Here is a 25,048-nt window from a genome sequence, read left to right as displayed (position 1 = left end):
GTACTGTCTGTCAGTATAGCATTTAGCTCTACATAGTATACACGTTTCTCTACAGATGATCATGCTTCCAAGCTATAACTTTGTGTGAATCTTTGTAAAGCAGAATATTACTTGATTGTTCTGCCTCTTGTCCTACTATCTCTCCAACCAGTGTATCAAGCAGCAGGAGCTCGCCACAAAGCCTCCGGCACCCTGTCGTTGGGCGCCGCTCCGGTCCGTATGAGTCGTGTAATAAGGTAGCAAACATCCAGCCCTGATTTAGTTCCCCTGGTAATCATAAAGAAATGAAACTGTCATCACAGTAACTCTACATGTGTGAACAGCCACTGTGGTCTCTGGTACCGAACTCATTAGTACATTTGACATGGAAACAAAACAATGCGTATTGTTCTTGTCAGATGTTACAATAGCTGTTAAACCCAGTCTGACATGTTGTCTTTGAAAAAGAGAAAACAATGACGCGCTAAGTGATAGCACACTTCTGCATTTGGTTTTGTCCGCAGGAATCTGAGGGAAGGTTTGTTGTGTCAGATCTTTACCTTTGACACACTGCCTCTTAAGAGGTAATTATTATCCCACTGCATGTGTTGACCTCAACACCCACACAAAATCAAAGTTCTTTAAATGGCCATGGAGAGTGTGGATGATTACCCAAACATTAGCTGTTTCAGCACCACGCTTGACATTTTAGTGTCAAATCAGTCAAATGCCTCAAGGTGCTTTCAGATTAGCACGTGCTGCTTATCTAAAAGTCGAAAAACAAGAGATTATGTCGGGGCAATTTGAGTTCATTTCATAAGGATAGTGTTGCTGACATATTAAGGGAATCATGTCTTTAAATGAACTAAGCCGCATTTAATGCATGAAAAAACTCCATGGAGGTGTTGTGTTGTATTTACTTAATGCAAGTTGGGTGTAAGTCCAGAAATCATGATTTTTATTTTTATCATCATCTTTTTAACTTGGCCTTATTTGTTGTTCTCCTTTATCGATAATCTAGATTCTTTGTAGTACTAATTCATTACTCATGCAATTTAGAGGAGAGAAGGATCTATTTTGTATTAAAGGTATTGTGGAGGATTTTTGCAAATTATTGAGAAGAAGCGCCCTCTCCACTTAAAAAAATGCAACTACACAACCCTGTACCCGTTCCTGAAGAGGGAATGCTTATTAAACGTGTGCGAGAGCGTGAACAAGCCCGTTTCTTCTCATCCACGCTCTGTTTAAAAGTTGCTGTTTGCATCGCTCATATAAGCTTACTTTCCAAAAGAAGATTTGAAATTTTTCAACTATGTCAGACTCACCACTGGTACGGGAAAATGGGGACAAGCACATAAGACGGCCTTATGTAAACATATCACCAGAATGATTGACAATTAGGAGGACCACTTATTTTGATGATCCACAAGGAAAAAGAACATCCTCCACTATACCTTTAAATTTAGGGCTGCAACTATCGCTGTCCTTGGAAAAAAATCAGTTGTAGGAGAATCTTGCTTTTACAACACCAAATTGTCATGTATTCAACTATACAGTCCAGTTAAACGGATCGATGGTGTAGTGACTAGTTGTCTATGAAAAAACTTAAAAATGAGAAGCAAAAAATAAATGTAAATCAAATAGTCACTTGAGGAATAGTGGGTTTCTGGTTTTACGCAGTACAAAAAATTCTCAAAATACGTGAAAAATGCAGTTCGGTGAGTTTATTCCAGGTTTCTTCAGGAAAAATAAACATGATACAAAAACTCAAAAAGACTACTTGCCACATCTCCTGGCCTGGTTTCTGCCTTTGTGCTCACTGATTAAGGCTGAGTGACTTGCCTTCTGAAAGGCCTGGTAGACTGCAGCTAGAAGACTGGAAGACTGGTAAAAAAACCATAAGCCCACCCACTTTTCACCTGAGCTACCTGGAGTCCATGTATCTATATACCAGACACCCAGACAAAATCAATTAACTAATTAAACAATTTACTAAGAAATAATTGTATTCTAAGCAACTACTTTCAAACGAAAATGCAACAAATAACTAAATAAATACAAACTAACTAAATAATCTAAGTTCTTAAACAAAAATAGAGAAATAGCTCCTACAGATGGATTTATTCATTCTGCACTTTTTTTATTTTGCGAAGTAAATAAAGAACAGGAGATCCACAATGTCATGCATGTATGATGTTCAGCCCTGTTCTGATCTAGACAGAGGTTGTCTGCCTTTCTTGCAATAATGGAAAGTAATCAGATTCAAAATAAATTGTAGACACTTTGGTTAAACGGTAACATTGTGAATAAACCTTAAGAAAGAATCTGGCTTCTTATGAGGATAAGTATTTCTTGTCCTCACTCAGTTATTTTGTGGCCTTGCAGGTGAAACGGACTGAGCAAAAACATTTTTCAGTAAGTAAATAGACTAAATCGATATGAAATAAGAAATTAATAGAAATGTAAATTTTCCGACCAAATCTGGCTAAAGGCTGCAATATCTCCATCATTAGCTTTGTGTAGAAAATAAAAGCTACTAAGCAGATAATCAGGGGAGCAGAAACATAAAAGAAAGAGGCTACATAGTTGTTAGTAGCAATAACACAATAAAGGGCTTTTTCAAGAAACATACACAGCTAAACACAAGCATCATGTAAAGAACCTCCTTTGAAAATATTAGGATGGTGTAAAACCAAGTGGCACCTTTAATAGCCCTGTTTAGGATTGAGACAGAGCTAAACACACTGGGTCGGAGTTCCTTGCATTGGTGGAGAAACACAGTATCGTTTCTCTGTTGGTTCTTTGGAGGACTGGTTTGTCAAATTTATTGTCAGACACGGGTACACAACTCAGCAGAGAAGCATTGGACATGGAATACTTTCTACAAGATGGAACGACAGAAAGTGCTGTAATAGCAGCAGTGAATCTGGCCTCTACTCCCACGTGATCCCTGAAGTCCAGCGCTAAGAGTATTTTCAACAGAAAGAAAAACATGGCGTAGAAACACAGATAATGACAGCGATGGCTTTATCTATGTCTTGATGCACAAATTTGGAATCCAGTATTTTACAACTCTGATAACCAGTTCTACTAACAGACACTGATGTTTTCTCCCTCCTGTTTAGTCATTGCAAATAGCACTTCAGCTGTTTCCTACACTTAAGAACAAAAACATCCACTCCACCAACATTTTTATGTCAGCATCTCTGCTGTAGCAAAAGCATGCATCAATTGGGTGCATATAACCCACTGACCCTAAAGATGTAATCCTCACTTGTTTTTCACTAAAGCAGTGCCTTTTATATCAGTATATTTGCATTGGTGGAATGGCTGATGTCTGATATTTAGTTTTAAAGTGAATGTCAGCTGATAACGTGCTAATAATATGCATCCCTGACGTCCTGCTGAAAAACCGAGACACAGGTAAGAAGAATGGTATTGAGCCAGAAATATTTTCCAAGAAAACAATGGGGTAAAATTCAGCAAATAGCAGCAGTAACTCCACTGATGATCTGCCCAGGAACGAAGGAGAGAAACACAAAGTACTGGACCAGGCGGGCCTTATATGGAGAGGAAAAACAGAGCTTAAACGCAAAGTTGATGACAGCAATTATTATAAAAAATGGATAAATGGACACGGATGGAAGGAAATATGAGTGTGGGTAATAGAGGTTGGTCATTTTCTAAGTGGTTTTACCAGCTTGAACACAAGTTTAAGTTATTTAAAGTTGGTGACAAGGACTATATAAAGATTGCACAATAATGCACATAATCTTACATCATAATTCATTCTTTAAAATCAAGTGTCTAAACTTGTTCAGAGTCATTTTTGCAGGGAGGTGTAGGATAGTCAGGAAGGATATTTAAGCATTATGGTTTTTGTGCTTTTTATGTTTTTGCTTAGTGTTAGTCTCTCTGACAAAAAACAGCAGCAAAAAACTTTAAAAGGGGAAGTGTTGCAATCACTCGGACTCTTATGTTTGCATCCTTGCATGCATATCGAGGCCCCACCTCTCTATAGGGTCCAGCAAAAATATATAACGCATTTCTTAACAGCTACCAACCCCCCTTTACCCACATCTACCTAGGTCCTTAGATCGCCGCGTGGGCCTGCTGAGGCTTGCAGATGTATTGCGACTGAGAGTTTTTGCTGCCGAGATCAAAGTGGACATATTGTCTAGCTCAGCCTCTGCAGGGGCGACCGACATGTAATTACAGTATTGCTGTTCTGAAGCAGTACTTCAATTCATTTATAAGAAGGCATCTTCATTTTGTGATTGAGGTGATGCTTTCACCATTACATTTATCTAGATGTGTGGAGAGTAATGTCATGATTTAGAGTGCATTTATTTTTTGCGTTATTTATGCAGCGCTTCATGCATATATTGCGCAGAGTTTTGTAAGCGGGGTCACAGAGGTCAGATCTAGTGGGTGGATTTTCGTTCTGTCTAGCTCTCTAATGTGATCAAGCTCTATGGATTTCCTTTATGCCTCATTGACATTGATTGCAGCCCGATTAAAGTGAACCAGACCACCTCTAAGCACCACTCACTAAATCCAAAAGCAGCACCGTGTATAGTAGGGCTTTAAGAGTAGTAAGCTGATGAGTTGATAAAGGAAGAAAACATAATTACTCTATTTTATTGAAAGAATGGCAATATATGTTGCCATATTAAGTTAAAATAATAGAAACCTAGGGTATTGTCCTTGGTGGTCCTTTCAATGTACCCTCAATAGAGAAATAAAACTTTATTCCCTTCTTCCCTTACTATATATAAGAGATATTCATCAGTTTCAGAATATCTTAGATGTTAAGCTTTAATTTCCCCCGTCTGACGTTTATGAGTTGTTAATGTATCATGCCTAAAATTATAAAAAAGTTTGGTAACAGCATTGATTCTTTTTCTTTTATTCTGCAATATTTTTCACCATGTAAATTCTCCCAACCCAAATTGTTTATTAGCTATTATTAAACAAATAATACTCAAAATTATAATTATTAATGAATAGTGACCAAGTGAAGATCTGATATAGAAATGAAATAGAACTGCAGCATTATTCCAATTTATCGACCAGAGCAAACCCATACTCTTTAATCTGATTTTTTTCTTGTCAAATAAACCCTTATTAAATATATGACAAACACATAAGGCATCCTGGCTTCTTTTTGTTTCCCGCCTGTGAACATTCTCATACTCGCATGTTAACATGCTACAAATCAAAATGATGCATCGATGGTATGAAAACCTGTAGTCAGACAGGATATTCCCAGTCTGGGGCGATCAAAGGAAAACTTCCTGAATATTTTGGTTTCTTGGTCATAGATCTTTTTTTTTTTATCACTTTGTGTGAGACATCATGTTTAAATTTTGAGCACCTTTTAGCTGCTTACTTAAGGTTCGGTTTAATGTCAATACAAGTATTGGTTATATAACCTTTAGCTACTAATTTTATTTCTTGCTTAGTTTTTTAAGTAATATAATCAAATCACCTTCTAAATGTTCCTTTCTCTCAGAGATGCAGGTGTTTTAGGCCTTTTTTGTCTGCGGTCAATGAAAATCTCCTTCTTTATTGGCTCCAATTGATTATTCAGAGCCCCTCGGCTGTTTCCAGCCTCGTCTGACTAAATTAGGGGATGTATGGAGACCTGGAGGTTTCCTTGTCACCATAGTAACCTTTGTATTGTCTGCAACTCCTCACCGTGTAGAGAACATTTAATTTTAGGAGAGGATCTGGTTTATTTTTGGTCAACTTGTGCCATATTGTCATGAGTACAAGTTTTTGTTGTTCTTAAAACCTGTTTTGGTCCAAGTTTTGCTCACTGAAAGCTTCGGTCTTCAAACACCTCCTGCTATGCTGCCGCTCTGAAATTCCTCACTTACACACCAGGACTGCCATGTTCCAGTTTGCAGCGTGACTCTTATTGGTGCGACTGCTGTGTATTAGATTCTCTATTGGGAATGTGGTGCTAAAAATACTGGGCTGACCGAAAGTGTACACTGATAGGGGCTTGGACTCGCCGCCCTGTGATGATTCGCCTTTTTCCACTTGTACAAGACCCACAGAAAGGGAGGGAGGGCTCCTTTAGGGTTGCGGATGCTGTGGGGTTTGGGCAGTTTCTTTTCAAACATAACTTTCGACATATTTTACTTGGATTTCCTGCAATAGATCAAAAGAAATTGTCATTTGTTTTGTATGGCAGACTGAATTTGATTCAATTTAAAAGTGCTTTATTAATCCCTAAGTGAAATTAAATGTGAAGAATGGATTAAATATGGGAAAGTAGACTGTATTTAATAAACATACATTTTTTCAACTGTTTTCCATTGATTTCTAATCTGAATTAGGACTTTGACTAGGCCATTCTAATGCATAGATGCACATAATGGGTTTAAGTTTCTTGCCCTGCTGAAAGGTCCACTCTTTTCTCACTTTAAGTCTTTTGCAGCTTCTGTTTTAGATAAATATTTAAAAGAGGGCTATAAATGGGTCACTGTTTTAATACTTTCTGGTTTACAACTGAATGAAAACACAGAGGAGTACATGAGTGTGAATTTTAGCATTCATGTTCGATGTATACCACTGCATTTTGGCTTTAAACCGGTGCCAGGATTTCAGTAGCTGGCGTTAGCTCTGGCATCCGTGTCTGACGTTTCATATTGAGCATTAAGGTGAAGCTGAAGGCTCGAAGTGTGTATTTCAAATTTTCTGCATTTTATCATGCTTCTGCAAGAGATTTATGTCTTAAGAAATAGATTTAATAGTTTCTGGTTTGTTTAGATTCTTTTTACAATCTTACAAAATGTGAAAAAAATAAAAACTCAAGATGTATGAACACTTTACTGCCACATGATAATCCCAGGAATAATGTCTTGGTGTCATAAATGAAGTGTTGTTTTTCTTTTGCCCTGTAATGTTACTCAGCAGATGGTGTAAAACGAGCTGCTTTTAGCTGTTGCACCTCTTTCTCCTCATGGCTGCCAAGCTGGCCTGATGTGCTCAGCTTAGCGGTGGGTCAGGGCAGTAAACACATCACAGTACTCACCAGGCCACCTCCAGCTGTGTCTTTCCGTTGACTGGAAAACTGAGGCTGGAATGCGGCCGGAGTAGCACCTGCAGAGGGGATAATCTTTATTGCCGTCGTTGTTTATGTTATGTCAGAGGGAACATGTGCTGAAGAGATTTAGGGAGGGGAAAGTGGAGCTGATCTTTACCGCTTTTATATGTTATTGTACAGAACACCTTAAGTGTTACATTTAGCAGAATGTCTGAAGACAATACTGGGTGATATACAGTCATTACATGGGAAATCGCTAAGATATATGATAGGAAACATCCAATGATTCACCTGGCTATCCTGTTCTCCACCCATCCATTATTCCTTCCTTACATTCAGGTTTTAAAGATTTAATATTAAACGTTTGATCTCTGTACAGAGATCAAAATTAAAAGTTGGACAAAAAAAGAAAAAAAAGCCTAGAAATGAGATTCATTTGGAATGAAAGATTAGTAAGATTCTCCCTTTTTTTCCGACTTAATTTACTTTTGAAGTACTTTCCTTATGTTTAATACCTAGTCTATCTAGTTACATGATTTGTGTTTGAAGGGGTTGTAAGAATCATAATGGCCAATCGCTGGATTCTTGTTTATTTTTATTTTAGTACAGTTGGAAGCAATTGAGACAGAAAAAATGCAGCCAAACTGCACAATAGCAGTCGAGGAATTCTCATCGAGCAGGATTTGTGTGTCTGGGTGAGGGCCGACAAAGCTACAAATCTACCGCTGGCCCAATACAGAAGTATTAGTTCTTCAGCTGCCCTCACAGGCGCATATTTTTAATGCATTAGCAAATGTATTTATTTTTTTTTATGGTTGTTGCGAGTTGCAGACTCGGCTCCACAACACGCAGTAACTAGGGATGACCACAGCCTTCCCTAATGACAGCACTCCATATTTGACAGCAGTTCACAGTCAGATATGTGGTTGCTAAACAAAATGTCATCTTAGATGGTCTGTTCTTCATCCGAGCTAGAGACACCACACATGTTTGAAGATAAAACATCCCCTCTAATCATCCAAAGGTTGGTGCTTTCCTCCCTCCATGAGGCCTTGTCCTGTGTACAGGGCAGACATCTGGTGAAATTCAGCAGACAATTACACAAGAATAATGTACGGTCGGGGACAATGCTTAACTTTAACCTACAAAATAGAGGGCAGATTAGTTGATGTTGCTTCACAGAGTACTACTTTATCCTCAGTTATGCCTATTTAAAGCCTAATGTTGCTTTTAACAAATGTTTCTATATTTGCTTGTTTTCTCAGTTTGTTCAAGCAAGGACATCCGCAACAATGCGACCAACCTGCGACTGCTTGAGAACTGTACTGTGATCGAAGGCCACCTAAAGATCTTACTTATGTTTGGGACCAAGCCCAAGGACTTCCAAGGTCTCAGCTTCCCCAAACTGATAGTGGTCACCGACTATTTGCTGCTCTTCAGAGTATACGGTCTGGAGAGCCTCAGCAGCCTCTTCCCTAACCTGACGGTCATCCGTGGCAACAACCTGTTCTTCAACTATGCGTTGGTGATATTCGAGATGATCCAGCTACGAGAGATCGGCCTCTACAGCTTGATGAATATCACCAGGGGCGCGGTGAGGATAGAGAAGAACCCCGATCTCTGCTATCTCTCCACCCTGGACTGGTCCAAGATCCTTGACTCGGTGGAGGACAACTACATCGTGGCCAACAAAAACGACAGAGAGTGCGGCGACGTCTGCCCCGGGGCGTCCATTGGAAAGACCACCTGCCCATCGACGACCATCAACGGGCACTTCAGCGAACGCTGCTGGACACAGAACCACTGTCAAAGAAGTAAGCAGTCATTTTCTTTTGCTTCAGCAATAATGCGCTCTCGTCAAAATATTTATTTCTGCTTCTCCTGTTTGTTTATCAAACTATCACAGGTTAAAGGCAGTTGAGTCTCATTCAACTTAAGCCGTGTTTCCATCCAACTGAAATAGGACTGTTAAGTAAAAGTAAAAAAAAAAGGAAATGCAAATTTGGGGTCATTTAAAGCGAATTAACTGCACCACATAAAACGTAATGTCCTACATCATGTCCACATTATGTCGTTGCGTATGGCTGTAATAAACAGGAACCTTACAACAGATCAGCAATTGAGGACAGTTTTAATGGATGTATTGCTATCAGGCAAGTTGTTCTTACTTTAACATGTCAAATAGCAATGGTAATGTTGCTTCCAGCCGATGATAAGAACATTCAGGAAGATGCCGACAGCGGAAACTGCAAACCAGTCACGTCAGGTTAAAGTTCACCAAGTCAGAGTTGATTGGATAGATTTGTTTCCATCTTTCATTTTTTTTTTTCCATCAACCCTTTTTCACAAAAGTAAAGCGAGTGGAACATTTTTTTTTGTGAATTTGAGGGAGTTTTTTTCTTGTTTTTTTTTTTTCTTTTATAGATTTTGCCGTTTCTAAAAAGTTTTTCTCATACTTTACTTCAGAATGTGCATTAGAAAAAGCTGATGGAAATAAAACTTGACACCGTTAAATAGTAATAAATGGGGGATATCCTGATCCAATATTAATATCAGATATCAGGCCGATATTGGCCAAAAAACTAATATTGGTTTTCAAAGGCCGGCATCTAAAATCTCAGATATTTTCATGCCGATACAAACTCTCTGCTTCAGTTAAACGTTTTTTGTAACTCATGGGTTAACTTTATATGGGTTAGTAGTTTTCATACCTTTTTGTTGTTAAATTTTGCTCCCTGTTTTAGTAATAACACTTGATGAGGCCTTTTCTAGTTTTCTACAGCATGTTTGATTCCTACTAAAATCGTTTTGGGTCAATATGAGAATTAGCTCATTCTCAAAGCTGCAGTATCTGTATCATATCATAAATGCATCAAATGCAAATCATAGAATTAGATGGAAGATCTATATCTTTGTGTCTTTGGAAAAGTTTATTTTGACCTCAGATGGTGCCGTTTTAATTCAAATGTACTTTATTGGAGGGCAGTGCGTTTCTGTTGGTAACAGCATGACTCGATTTCATTTAAATGTTTACATATTTAATCATCAAAAAAAATTACAGATCTAAATGAATGTCATAATTTAGATGATGGTAGCAAATGAATACACTTTTTTTATGCATTTCAATCACACTTCTACTGCATTGAGAGAGTAATCACAGCGCTTTATTTTAGCCATGTTACAGCTTTATTGCAAGTGAATTGAACTGATATTTTCCACAAAATTCTAGAACACCATCCAGACAATGGGAGAAATAGTTATTCTTGAAATGTTGTTACAAATAAAAAACAAAGATATAATGTTTATGTATGAACCTCACAATAAGCTACATATTGTTTACCCTGATCTTTTATAGATCTATATTCTCATGTTGCTTGTTACTTCTTAGGAGGTCCCAGTTCTCTTATTATGAATAAGTTATTATTTTCCCCTTAAGTAAACTCTTTAAATAAAAAAGGAATAAATGGAAACAAATAATGAAACATTTCTGTTCTATCTCTAAAATTTTCCAAAATCAGCTCTGTTTGATTCTGGAGGACAATGAATGAAACAGCAACATAAAGTAAAGGTGCCAAATTAGAGCATCACAAACAAATTTCAATCTGATTGAAGACGTTATGGTGTGTAGTTATAGTTGGGTTGTTTTTTATGTTTGAATGTCAGGGCTGGATATAAACTAGTGGACCCGGTTCTGTGTCAGAGCAGTTTAAACCATGCTGCACACAGCAGCTCCTTCCCAGTCATCCTGTGAATAGTTTCTCCCTCAGTAGGCTGCAGTGCTGCTGTTCTCCATCTATAACAGGCGAAGAAGTTTAACACTGAGGCGTGAGTGTTGTTTTGTGTTCACTGTAAAACAAAAAGACAACGTCAGTCTGCTAAAAGGCCGAAATTTTGCCAAGATCCAAAATATTTTGTTCTTATTTAATTTTCAAAATGTAGACAGGAATAAAAACAGTCTGCGTTTTATTTGAGCAGCTTGGTTTCTCGTTCATATTTACAACATTCCTGTAGTTATTTACAGAATGATTTCGTAATTGTGCCAGTTTATGAAAGCCAATCAATACCAGATGATGATGGGAAAGGGCTGCCCTCGAGTCATGGGGAGGTGTTTTGCATAGGCAGGACCTGTGGTGCTGTGGTCTGGGACCTGCGGTTTTCTGCGTACTTTCACTAAAGCATGAAAAGACCCGTTAAGCACCAGCTAGAACCACAGGACGACTGCAGAGCATAAAGTTTTCTTCTCTAATCTACACAGTCGCTACTTTTAGCGCATAGCCTGCCCTTTAAAAAAAGAAAAACTTTTTTACATTTAAATGTGAAATTGAATCAGTTGCATCTTCCGCTTAGCTGCAGGGATTGCTGCAGTAAGTAAATAAACACCTACTCAGACTGACATCAAATTTTTCCCCAATATAACTCAAATTTAAGGGGTGTTTAATGTAAGCTGTGCAGATGATAAAAGAGAACAAGCATTAGTTGAGCCTGAAAAGAAAGCACTGCAACTAAATGGTGTTTAAAGAGAACTGTTTTGGTGTTAAGATTATTTAGTCTCTTTCAAAACAAATCTACAAGTTACTAAATATTGCAACTGTTGATTACTGCAAACACGGTGTATTATCCTCCCCATCTTCAAGCAAGCGCTCATAGACTCACAGTTTAATAAGACAATTACATTATTACAAAACGACAAGAATTAGTGCTACGCTCCTAAATAGTGCAAGGGGACGCTTGTTTTTGTTAGATTAATTCACGATCTCATTATCATTTTCTTTAAAATGTATCATAAACATCCATTTAATCAGAGATTCCCAAACATTTCAGCTTCACAAAAACAGACCAGAGTTAATTAATGACTATTGGTTGGTTATAAAAACCCATCTACAAATAAAATAACCTTGGGTAGTAATAATAATAATAATAATATAAATGACCTCGAAATCCAAAGTAGCTGGTTTTGACTATTTTTAAGGGAGGCTTGTAGAGCTTTATTAACTTTACATAAATGTTTATTTATGTAATGTTTAAGATCCCATACTGGTGGATCATGACTTAAATGACCAGAAAAATAGCAACTGTTTGCAAATTTACACAACTAGTTATAAGGTTGTTTTGTGACTATCGGTAGTTTAGGACAAGCAGTTGAACAGTGTGTCTGTTGACAATTCATGGGGATCACTTTGTTCTTCCTCTATCAGATAGTGGCAATAATTTGAAAGGCTTTTTCCATTAAATATTTTTACCTCCATCTTTTGTATTGCCTAATTTTTCTCCTGATCTCAGCTAGGAATTGTCTTGTGTCACCGTCTTAGATGGCGGACTGTTGGTTTATATAATTGACTTGGTTTTAAAAAGTTTCTTATAGTGTCTCCTGCCACCTTAGACCACAGATGAATATTTCTAAAGCTTAGATGAAAAGAAGCTCTAATAAGATTGGTGAAAAGCCCCAGTGTTTTAAACTCAATGGTTCTTATTAATAAAGTTGCAAACATCAGTGTTCAGATATTCAGTATGTTATTGATGGTAAAAATTAAGATTTGACTTCATCATTTTATTCATAATACTAAGATTTTCTATTATTGTTTAAAGTCTGCGTTTTTCTTTTCTAGTTAAATAGATATTTTTAACACTCTTATTTCTCTTTGACAGCTATAGTAGTTGCATATATACAACATTTAAAATTTTAATTCAAAGATTTGACCCTAAACGCCTGAATCATGCAGACGAAAGAACCTAAACAAAAAAATACCTATATGGATATACCTTATCGGGGATTCCATGTGGATGGAACTTAAATTGTTTTAAATTTTTTGGGGGTTTTTTTGCGCCCCTTTGTTTCATAAAAACAGTACAGTTGCAAGAAATTAACTTTTTCAAAATGTGTTCTTATTTCAACAATCCCACCTGGGAGTTGACCTCAATTCAAAGAGCAACTGAAAACAAGCAGTGAGCCACGCTTGTGAAACAAGTTGCAGGCCCTGCCACTGTAAACAATGAAAATATAGCGTGTAAGGTACTTGCTGCTGGTGTTATTACACAATAACCTATTTTAGGAGAATTTAATATACATTTAAGAACAAAAAAAGACAAGCAGACGTCACTTTGACGCGAGGAAGCCAACAAAAAACCCAACAAAAAGCAACTCAACTTCTGATTTAATACATTTTGATTTCATTCTAAATGTGGCACTGACTAAAAAAGTTATTTCAATGTAGAATGTTCCCTACACAGTCTGGATTTTCTATTTGTTAGACTTTATTTGCTAATAAATAGCATAAAAATGACATCAATCTATCCAATGTTGTGTAACCATCACCACTGTAGCATTAACTGCTCTAAATTAATTGCTAGAGTTACTCGAACTTAAACATTTGGCTAAAACCAGAGCGAGAGCTCTAGAAATTTGACTTAGAATGAAACAAACAATGTAGCAACTCCTCTGAGTGGAAACATGTCTGCTAATTGACCTCGGATAAGCTCACAGCTACATCTAGTAAATGATCCTGTATTTCCCAGGTGGCTTATATTTTACACACAGTGTGGAATGAGATCCTAATTATCCACTCTCAGCTGGCAACAAGACGCTCACAGGAGTCTGTCCTCCTTTTCTACATTTATGTTTATATATATACGCACACACACACATACATATATATATATATATATATGTGTGTGTATGTGTGTATATATATATATATGTATGTATGTATGTATGTATGTATGTATGTATGTATGTATGTATGTATGTATGTATGTATGTATGTATGTATGTATGTATGTATGTATGTATGTATGTATGTATGTATGTATGTATGTATGTATGTATGTATGTATGTATGTATGTATGTATGTATGTATGTATGTATGTATGTATGTATGTATGTATGTATGTATGTATGTATGTATGTATGTATGTATGTATGTATGTATGTATGTATGTATGTAGTGGTGGAACGGTTCACAAAATCCATGGTTTGGTTCACGGTTTCGTGGTCACGGTTTTTGGTTCGGTTTGGTTTATGTTTATTGTTACACCGAAAATTTTTTTTTTTATAAAAATTAATGAAGAAATAAAAATTAATGAAATTAATGAAAAAATCCCCCAAAAATAATAAATTGTAATTATTTTTAATGATCCGCCGAAACCATGGATCATTTCCGCATGTTTTGCTGCTTTGAATTTAATCATCTCGTGCATGCCCTCTACCATCTCCAAGGGACTCAGAGTGGAGCGGGCGGGAGCCACAGTGGAGGCTGTAGGCTTTGCTTTGTGCAGGCGGTCTGGAGCGCAGCGAGGCGAAGCAGAGCGCTGACGGAGTATGTGGGATTTCGGGGTTAGCATGACATGTTGGTAATGTTGCTGTTAGCATAAACAAAACGCGTTGCACAATGCTTGCACACTGTTTTTATCCACAACTTTCTTTCTGCCGTCATCGTAGGTCACTCTAAATGCAAAGTGGTCCCATACAGCAGACCTATAAAGTGCTGCTGGCGCGTCTTCCAACTCCTGTCTTTCCCACTCGCCATACCCGCACAATTCTCCACAACAAATGATTTTGTTCTGCTACACCCGGCTACACTGCTTCGCTTCTTCTTCTTCTTGTTTACTACTGATGGTTGGCTTTGGTCGCAGTACCGCCACCTTCTGCTCTGGAGTGTACATGCTTCGCCTATGAGAAAAAGGAGCAGCGCATGAATCGAACGAAACACACGCGAACCGAACCGAGACAGTCGAACCGAATGGTTCGGACGGTTTTTATAAACCGTTCCATCCCTTATATATATATATATATATATATATATATATATATATATATATATATATATAATGAGGTCATAATGAGGTCCCATATGATGATAAATTTCTCTCGCTTCTTTAACCTGATTGGTATTTTGTTGAGTTGAAGCCAAAAAGCAACTGTAAACCAGCTCCGCAGACGGCCCCATCCGGTGCTGCCTGTGGAGCTGGTTGACAGTTGCCTTGTGTATCTCTGGTTCTTACTGTTTGTCTGCTTCTGTCTCCTTGAACCACAGTCGGTTTTCTTGAACCAGGTCGCTCACACTGAGCCTGGTTCTGCTGGAGGTTTCTTCCTGTTAAAAGGGAGTCATTCCTCTCCACTGTCGCTACAAACATGCTTAGTGTGAGGGATTGCCTTCGAGCCAATGAGTCAATGCAATCAACTTGTTTTTCTTAGATAGAAAACTTTGAATGAATCTGGCTGTATGATCTGGTTAAATTGTAAAGTTCCTCGACATGACATGTTGTGAATTGGTGCTATATAAATAAACTGAATTAAATTGAATTGAGTTGAGGCTTTCCTAACTCCTTGTTCTGCAGGGTGTCTGTTTTGTTGACCTCTTCAAATTAGGCCTCTACTATGGATGACCCATGTTGGGTAAGGAGGACACGACCTTTTCTCCTAACAGAGGGTCCAAATTTACCCTTAGTGCATGTCACAAGCCTCTCCACCAATCACCAGGAGCGATTTGATGGGTAGGTGAGGGTCTTTCTATGTGTGTGTAACAGTAACAGGCGCTATAAATCTCATGCGGATATAACCTCTGCATCTGTGCAGACAGAGGACGGCCTCTGTTTGGTGTTGTTGCCAGGATACAGGGGAGTAACAGTGCGATGTAGTCGTGAATATGAGCACATTGGTCATTCATTTCAGCCATATCGGAAGGAAAAGCATGACGGCTGGTCATCATGCGAGGCAGAGGACGTGGCCTGTTTAAGTGTAAACCTCTGTGAACCTCTCCGCTGACCTTGCAGCAGCTCCCAAACGTAACAGCTGACGCTGGCGCCGCAGTCCGTTTCCACTCCAAACAATGGGGGTTGTAGAAGCTGGCCAAGTTCTCCTCAATTGTTTCCTCCCTTTGTTGGTGTGTTTCCGCTCTGAAGTTATGAATGGATGGCGAGGGCTGGAGTAAAGGCTTGGTAGCACAGAAACATCATTAGACCAAAATACATCTGATATTTGACCCCTGGAGGTCAGCAAGACAGGATGTGAACAAACATGGCTGCTGCTCCCTGTCTCTGGGGAGATAGAAAGATTTCTATGGTAATGTTAGACACATTAAGAATATGGCAAAGAAAAATTGTAACTATTTGCTTTTGATGACTGGTTTAAATCAGTTTTAAATTCATTTCACAGCCCATCTCATATGTAATAGTCCTTCTGTACAGTTCAAGTTAAATATCAATGTATTTAAAAGAAATAAATCTGCATACCCTCATTGCATAACTTCTTGAGTTGTTTTTTTGCACCTTCTGAATTAGATTTAAGATCCAGGCTTCTGACTTCCTCTGAACAGCTCTTGTCACCTTCACACGTTTTCTGTTATCTCATTTAAAAGACTAAAAACTGTTATAAGATGAGGTTTTTTTTGGGACCAGTTTTCAGTTTAAGCTGCTGTTTATTTAAACAGCCCATAGCAACAGTTGAAGTGTAAACCAGTCAAGAGTGCCATCCACCATTGGGTATCATTCTGTGTTCACCGCCATTGCTGATAAGTTAAGAGGCTACTTGATTTTCAGTAAATCTTCAATAAAAGACTAAGAAAGCATTGTGTTTCTGATCTGGCTGTTCTACTAATTTACTGTTAAGATAGTGGTGGATTATCCAGGATGCAACACAGTCACCAGATCACATCTGACAAAAATTAAAGTAGTGAAAATATGCTTTCCTCCCCCCCTTTTCCAACTCTAGGGCTGTACGTATCGTACAATGCTTCTTTCCAAACCTTAAGCTAGCCTTACAGCTCCTTACACACACCCGCCACATATGTCTTTTTTTTTTCTTTAGACTGACTTAACTGCTCTGGAACTCACTTTTGTGGAGTTGCACCTACAAACCCACTCTGTGCAGCTATTGGAGCCTTTTCCCATGGAATCCCAGACATTTCAAGCATTTGTTGAAGCTGAGCTGACTGGTGTGTCCCCCCCCCCCCCCCCCCCCCCCCCCCCCCCCCCGGGCCACCGCTGTTCAGATTTCAGGCTCTTTACCTGCTGCTTTATTGATTAGTATTGAAAGAACAAATGTTTTAAAATCAATTTCCCTCCCTATTCCCTATTTATTAGATATCAAATTTAAATTTACTTAAGTTTCCAACTTGATCCTTAAGCAGAAAGGATGTAGATTGTACTCTTTACAAATCAAATTGGTGGATTTTATTCTTTCCTCATAATAAACAGCAGATTATGTTTTTATGATTTGATACATAAATGGGAATAATCTTGTAATTTCCTTATTTAATATGAAGCTAATACAACTATCATACATTTTCTTTGTGCATTTTCCACCTCACAATCCTTTAAAAAAAATGTGACCAGCATCGGTCAGTATTGTGATCAACAGTTCACCTTAAAAGGAAAGCTGAACTCGGTGTCAGCCATCTCTTTTGATGGAATCTGTTCCTTGTGAGTGTTTTTCATTTTTTTATCTAATTATTTAAAAACAATTAATCTGTTTAAATTCAAGCCGTCTTTCCTGTCTTTAGATAATAATAAAAAAAGATCCTGAGCACCCTAAATTTTTTTACATTTTTAGAACATTTCAACAGATTTGTTTCTTTCTAAGCCCAAATAAAAGCAGCATTCTTTTTTGTTTTTTTTTTTTAACATCAATTTTTATTTACATGAAATTCTTCTTCAGTTTTGATTAGTTTCTTTTTTCTTTTTTCCTCCACCTGACAGTTTGATTTTTCCTCCTTTGGCTGATGAAACAGGCCTTTTACCTGTTTTATGGTAACTTAAGATTAATACTTGAGCTGGGCCTTTCATCCTAAAACTATTCTAAATAAATGTTATTAAATCAACAAATTATGACTTTTATAAAAAATAAAATAATCCAAGTGTTTACATAATTTTTTTTTTTTTTTACATAACGTTCATTTATAGATGGTTTAATAGAAGATTTTGAAGTAACTTGAAAAAAGCTTAAGAAGTTAGTCCAGAATCCAAACAAGATTTAACATCAAGTTCTTTTTCTAATAACATGCCACTTTCTGCTTCTGCTGTTTGAGATTTTTTTTTTGAATCTGTAGATGAGAGCAGTTTAATTCCATTTTGAACTCATAAGACCTGCAAGATAAAATACAGAAGATTGATTTTGGGAAAGTATTTAACTTTTTTTAAAAGGAAAAATAGGTGCATCACTGCGAGTGGTAAGAGGTCATTGCTTTCTGATTCCATCTTTTTTCTGTTTTTCTTTTTTCTTTTTTTTCCTGAATGCAGGACAAATCGGAACCACATAGCAGACCTTAGAGGTTTGCTTCGGGCTCATGACATAAGATATGTGTTTTTCAACCAACGATCCAGCCCTGATCTATAGTTATTTTTGTAGTCATTTTGGGAAAGTTGGTTGCCCAGCCTTAATTTACAAAACCAAAAAACATACATACAAAGAAAACATAGAAATTAGTTTTGTCTGTTCATCAGGGTTTTGTCAGAGCAACAATGCCAAGTTTCCTATTGTGATCTTCCTATATTCATATATATATATTCATTAAAATTCCCCAAACTTTGATCATTTTGACTGTTTGTACCTAGCTTATTCCCATTTCTTAATATCAAGCTGTCTCTTAGATCAAATTATAGTTATTGTATTAGAAGATTAAAGACGAAAAACTCTGTCTTCCGTTCAAAACTTTATACAGAATGAAAAATATTTAAATTAGCTTAAGGAAAAAAAAAAAATAAGCCCAAAAAATGTAATGTTGCCAAAGGAACAAATTTGTGTTTAATGCCATTTTGCAGTCAGAGTTGGGGTTTAGGTCAGTGATTATTTATTATTCTAACCTGCCGCTGGTATCCGGAAGGAAATGAAGATTCAGGGCCATGACGTGCGTCATTTGCCTGCCAAACAGGCGACGTAATTGCCCATCAATGAGAACACGGTGTTTATCATTTCTATTCTAGTCACGGACAAACTGGATATCCTGCGTTTTGGATGACGGTGGCGTCGGGTTGACATTAAAAACAAAAAGTGCTTTTTCATGTCGTTGATGTGTTTTCGTTCTATTAGCGGAGGCAGGAGCCGGCTAATGAAGTTGTTTACGGTTCCTGTTGTTCCCCGATTCATCTTAACCGAGCCCTGCTGCAGCCGTTTAATCAGAGCATCCAACAAGTGGTAACCAGGAAATAAAATAATAAAATAACCCCAGTAATGAACCCCTGTAATCATGAAGTTGGTGCTTTTCTGGATGCACGGGTGACTTGTTTAGTTTTTCTCCTGGGTGTGGGGATTTGATTTTTGCAAGTTGTTGCTGCTTTTTTTTTGCTGTTTGATCTGTAATTTGGCTTTAAAATAAACTAATAATTACCTTCTGCTCACAATTACTTTCTTAACCCCTTTAATGTGTAAGACAGATCTAATATCCAGATCTAATGGATTCTTTCAAATATCAAGACCAAAACTACAAACTGATCATAAACTGGACCTTCATGAGTGAACAAAGTTTCTGAATGTTTAATTACATATTTCTGCTAATTTTGGTTTCGTTCATTTGATAACGAGGATCTGGATATCTTCTTGTGAGCAGAGAGCAGGAATTTGATTCGGCCATCTTTGCTCTAAGACAAAGACCGTTCCTAATTCTTAGAATAATGATAGAAAAAGATCTGTCTTCTTGGGTCACACGTCAGACCTTGGAGACATCTAAAATCAGCAGAATGGTGATGCCTGTTATTGTTGAATTAATCTACCGTTGATTGGTTATATTGATCGACAAAAAATTAATTGATAAGTAACCATTTTCTTAAAAGATAAATGCTTAATATTTTTTTTACAATATACTGAGTTCAATAAAGAGCACATCATTATATTTTAACAATTTATTGTGCCAGCTGTATTAAACACAACAGCTATTTTCTTACACATAACTAAACTTCGACATATTTGTACGTTAAAATGAAACAGGAACCTATGAGGAAACTGAATTAAGAAAGAGAAAAGTTTAACAAAGACTTTGAACGGAGATTTAAAACTACCATTAATAGACAGCATATGTTGCTCTAACTCTATTTGGCCCACCAATAAAGTGAATGCTAACTGTGATATAGCTATCTGTCTATAGCGTAATCCAGCAGTCAGTGGGGATTTGAAGTAGATTTACTCAAAAACTTCCCCTTCTACCGTACTTATTGCTAATATGTCTCTTTCTTAATGTTACAAATGTTTAGTGTAATGGCCTCAACTTTTCTAAAACACATCCTGGCCTTCCGAGGGCACCAGAGAAGCTGCTCCTCCATGCAGCGCAGCTAAATGGGGGCTATTTAGGTCAAGCATTTATTGGGTGTGTATATTTAAAAACACAAAGTGTAATCTGTATCATTGTCGTCAGTATTTGTTTACCCCTCTAGTTCTGATCCCAAACTTCTCCTCTGAGCATGTTTGTGTAAAAGCCCTGTTAGATAACAGGGTGCCTGACCTTTTAAACAGCCAAAATGTAAATCTTAAAATCAATCCTAACACTTACTGGCAGCCAGTGCAGAGGGGACGATATGGGGGTAAAGTGCTCATGTAGCTGTTTGCTTGTAGGAGACGAGCAGCAGTTTTTTTTTTTTTTGGAAATTTGTATAACCCAGCGAATCTGTCCTTATAACAATTGTGAAATATCCGTATATCTGTCTGTTTTTGCTCCCTACACCTCTATTATACTTACAACCAGTACTTAAGATGAGGGGGGATGGCATCCCCATTCTTAAAAAATCTTAAATGTCATCCCCCTTCTTAAATGACCCATACCATTCCATGGGACATTTTATCACTGAATGTGTAAAATGTCTAGTATATATTAACATAATGGCAATAATATTGCCGTTTCAACATTTGGCGGGCTGTGGACAAGTAGCTGCACAATAAAGGCTGATTTATACTTTGAAACCAGGTCATCTGCGTAGGTGTCGCAGTGAACAAAAAGACGTCCCCACCCCCTTCCACAGACACTCTGCTATACCTCTCCCAAATTATAGCTGGCCGCAGACAGGACGCAGGCTTGTTTTGTTTTTATGACCGAAATTGCGGAAAACAACTCGTGAAGTTGGACCAGCTAGAAGAGCAACATGCGCACGAACGCTGGGACCCTTTTCCCACCTGGATCCCCGCTCTTTTTCGCCCTCATGTCCCTCCATTGTCGGACTACTCGCCCCCACTTCCTCACCGCCTCGGCCGTTTCTAGACCAACAGCATATAGCGCAGACCACGCTTCAAAATTCAGCATAAATCAAAAATGTCTCTATCAAGCTCACTGCGACACACTGCTGCAGGAGTATAACCATCTGTTAAATCAGTTCACAGTCAGTATTACCACATCAGTTTGCACTGTTCTTTAAATGCTCTCATTGCTCTAAACTAACCAGATTGGTCTGCACGGGTAAGGATGAGGCATGTCTGGAGGATGTGAAAGTGCTCCATGTTATCACATCTGGTCCTGATTAGTAGAAAGGAAACCAGGCAGCTCCAGGCTATTGACGGCTGTTTGCGGTCATCAGGGTAGAAGCACCATCCATCGCCACCTAACGTGAGGTGAAACCCGATCTGCTGGGAGAGTCAATGTTGGTGTTGCCTGTTTTTTAAGGTATTGATTATCTTTCCAAAAACAAGAAGGGAGAGGTACACTGATGGGACAATCACACATGATTGTTTGACTTAACCTGGAAGGATGGATTATGATGTGTGTATTTATTTCTTCACACTTATCTCTTTTTTAAAAAGTTAGAAGCAGAGACTGACTATGGACATAGTCATCAGATTTATCAGTATTTGTACTGTTCTTTTTGTGAGGCTGTATTATTATTATTACTAATTTAAAACTTTCGATACTAAAACCTTAAACTCTCTCTCTTTGGTTAAATATCCTCTAGAGCTGCTTTTTAATCACTGTTATGTTACTACCAAGAAGATGACAGCATATGTCTCCATTTTTTGGAGCAACTGGTTTAGCTGGCAAACATTTGTTTTGTGGAACACACCTGGCTTTTGAACAGAGCCGATTGTTTCCACCTGCTTAATGTTAGCCAGCTTCATCCGTCCCAGAGCGCATTATTGATATATATTTGTGACCTTCAAGTTTTAACACCAAATATGGCCACTGTACCCTCTTGAAACTGATCACTCTCAGACGAAAGGGAATGGGTTCAAATATTGAAGAAACTTCTGCATAATTCCTTCGTTGAAAGCTTGATGGTAAGAACTATAAATCACAGGTTTAACCTCAATCTGTCTCTACTAGCAAAGCATCCCCTGCTCTAAATGATAACACAATAAATTTGGATAAATTAGAGAAACATAATGAGGCTTTAAAATCCAAGAACCCTTCAACTGTCAAGCATAGTAGTGGCAGGATCATGCTGACGGATTTTGCTGACCGTTAGTTGTGAATTAATTTTGAAAAATATATAAAAAAAAAGACAAACAAGAGAATACGTAAAATCACTCTCCAGGCTATTTCTTATCTCTCTTTCTCTGTGAGAATTATATTAGAGCAGATTTGAAGCATTTTGTGAGACATATTGTTATGTTTCTCACATTTACTGTTCTCTATGGTTCTTTCTCATTCTGGTTTGAACTTTCCAATTATGTGTTTCCTTTAAACCCCTCTTCTGGCCTTCAGCAAAAACTTTCTTTCATAAGAAGCTAAATGCTAGCCTTGTCATGGCGGAGGAATTTTAATTGGCAGCCAGCGCTCCACCATGTTCCTGTTGGCCATATTCTTCTATCCAAAGTCATCTCAACCCAAATGCTCTGAGTCTGCTGTCGCTTCATCGCTGCCCTATAAGGAAACCTAAAAAAATTAAAAAAGGTTACTGAAACAGTGTGGTTTATGAAATCTTGGACTCCTTTTTATTTTGTTTTATTTTTTTTGACAGAAATCTGCACTTCAGTTAAGAAAAAGGTTGACAGTCACCTAAGCCTGCATAAGTAGACTTTTGTTGTTTTTTCTGCTCTTAGAAAAAGCTATTTTTTACCGTCTTGTGTTCTGGCTGCTGAGCTGTCTCTTTTCTGCTGTTTTCCATGTCCCAGCTTGCTTAGACTCTGTGTTGGCTGGCACACAGCTCAGATGGCTTTGTTCGCCTCTGTGTTGGCTCCATCTTAACAGGGTGTATTCGTAGCTGTCGCTCGGGGCCTGAAGTAACATTGGTTTGTTGGTACGGTCTGTTTTAGAGCCTCAGGGACTGGAGGTCTCATTCTGCAGCCCTACCCCACCTTCTTTCCCTGTGAAACCTCAGCTAATGAGATAAAGAGCCAGGTATTTCTGCAGCTTAGCTGCTCAGTCTTCATGCGATCCTGTTGTACTTTGGACAAACTGCATAACAGGAGATCAGTCAGGATCTGACCGCTGTCACTGGAACCAGACTGGGAGGAAAAGAATCAACAGATCTAAGTCCAACTGTCTTTTTAAAACCCCCCATTGATTTATTGCTGTTTGGTGAATTTACCAAGTATAAAGATGCTGACAATGTTCAAATTACATGCATTGATGTTTGAAAATGCCTCTTTTGTCCTTATAACTTTTTAGCCAAACTATAATAACAATCCAAGTTTGCATGTGTGTAAAAATTTGCAAGGAAAAAACTACAACAACAAAATTCCCTCAGAAGATCCTGTTCCCCTCAGAAAGATAACCCTCCTAATGTCTCAAATGTTAAGATATCTCCTTCATTGGGATCACTATTGTTGCTATTATAGGAGCCTTCCAGGATGTAAGTTAGCGAAATCATGTTTCACATTGCTAAGTCAGATGAACCATGAAAGGTGAGGGATTTGTATTGATTAAACTGCAGCACAAAGTTTGTAGGAGCACTGATATACGCAACTGATTCCATCTTGAACTCTGCTGAAATATATATTAGTTTAAAAATAAAAATGTGTAAGAAAAAAATAAAATTTTCGACAATTTTCTTCCAGGTATATTTTTAAACAAATATTTGTGTCTTTTATTTAGCCAAAAAAATAAAATGACATAAAACCAGTCTGTATATTTCCAATTTAAGAAAAAACTTTTTTTTTTTTAGACTGTGTTTAAAATGCAAAAAGATAATTTTACATCACATAGATGGTGATTTTCTAAGATAAGCCAACAGGAGCATTTGATTGGAAGTATTTTGTATGTAACCAGAATAAACTACTAGTGTGGAAGTTAGTAAAGTCATAGTACATGACTGGGCCCCTTTAAATACAGCTTAAGCCTTATAAACTGAGCATTTTTAAAACTTTGTTAGTATTATGGAGGGGGCATTCTTAGAAAGAGGCAATTTTAATGTATTATTATATCTGAAATAGTTTAAATCAAAGTTTCATTAGAAACATGTTTATTTCAGATCGAAAACATTAAAAACTATATGTATTTTTATCACAACAATTTTGGTTTTCATTATTTAATAAAAAATAAATGATTAAAGTAGTCCCCAGCAATAATCAGTATTATAAATGTCCATTTCATACACCCCAGATTATGTATCAGATTAATTTTAGGACTCTAGTGCGTATTTAAATGTAAATATTGATTATGGCCAAATTTCTGTCTAGTTAATATTAAGGAATCAGCTCATACCCCCCAAACCTTTAAATCCCCATTAGGAAACCACACTAATTGAGGATAAAACTAAAACCCCTTTGCCATCTAATAAACTATGATTTTAGATATTGATGTGATTGGAAATGTTTCAATATTTGAATCCATAAACTTCTAAAGTCATTAATGTGAGCAGGGATGATGAATCTATCGAGGTGTGGAGCCGCACGTCCTCATAATAACAAAGCATAATTGTTTTGACATGACTGTGACCCCATTATAGTGGAACAGTCTGTTCTCCTCAACACCAGCTTTCCTTTGTTTACCCAAAACATGCATCATAAAATGAGACTGAAAAATACGTGAATGAGTGCAGCTCGTGTGAAAGGCAGCGAAATGTAAACGCTCAATCAGCCGCAGCTTGTGACTCACGTGGCGGTTTTTCTACACTCTCTCTCTAGAGAGGAAACAGAAAGGGTTAAAAGCGTGTGGCTGTCT

General features: G+C 37.5%; 1 protein-coding gene across 1 annotated transcript in view; it reads left to right on the top strand.

The window, feature by feature from the left end:
- Positions 1-25,048, top strand: part of insra (insulin receptor a) — a 63,512-nt gene that overhangs the window by 3,971 nt on the left and 34,493 nt on the right. Inside the window, exon 2 of the mRNA XM_038291942.1 lies at positions 8,302-8,850. Coding sequence (XP_038147870.1) covers positions 8,302-8,850 — 549 coding nt within the window. The remainder of the gene's footprint in view (positions 1-8,301; positions 8,851-25,048) is intronic.

Source organism: Cyprinodon tularosa, unplaced genomic scaffold (assembly GCF_016077235.1).
Source record: "Cyprinodon tularosa strain WSP-4 unplaced genomic scaffold, ASM1607723v1 ctg304, whole genome shotgun sequence".
NCBI classification, from domain to species: domain Eukaryota; kingdom Metazoa; phylum Chordata; class Actinopteri; order Cyprinodontiformes; family Cyprinodontidae; genus Cyprinodon; species Cyprinodon tularosa.
This window is presented reverse-complemented; position numbering and strand designations above follow the sequence as displayed.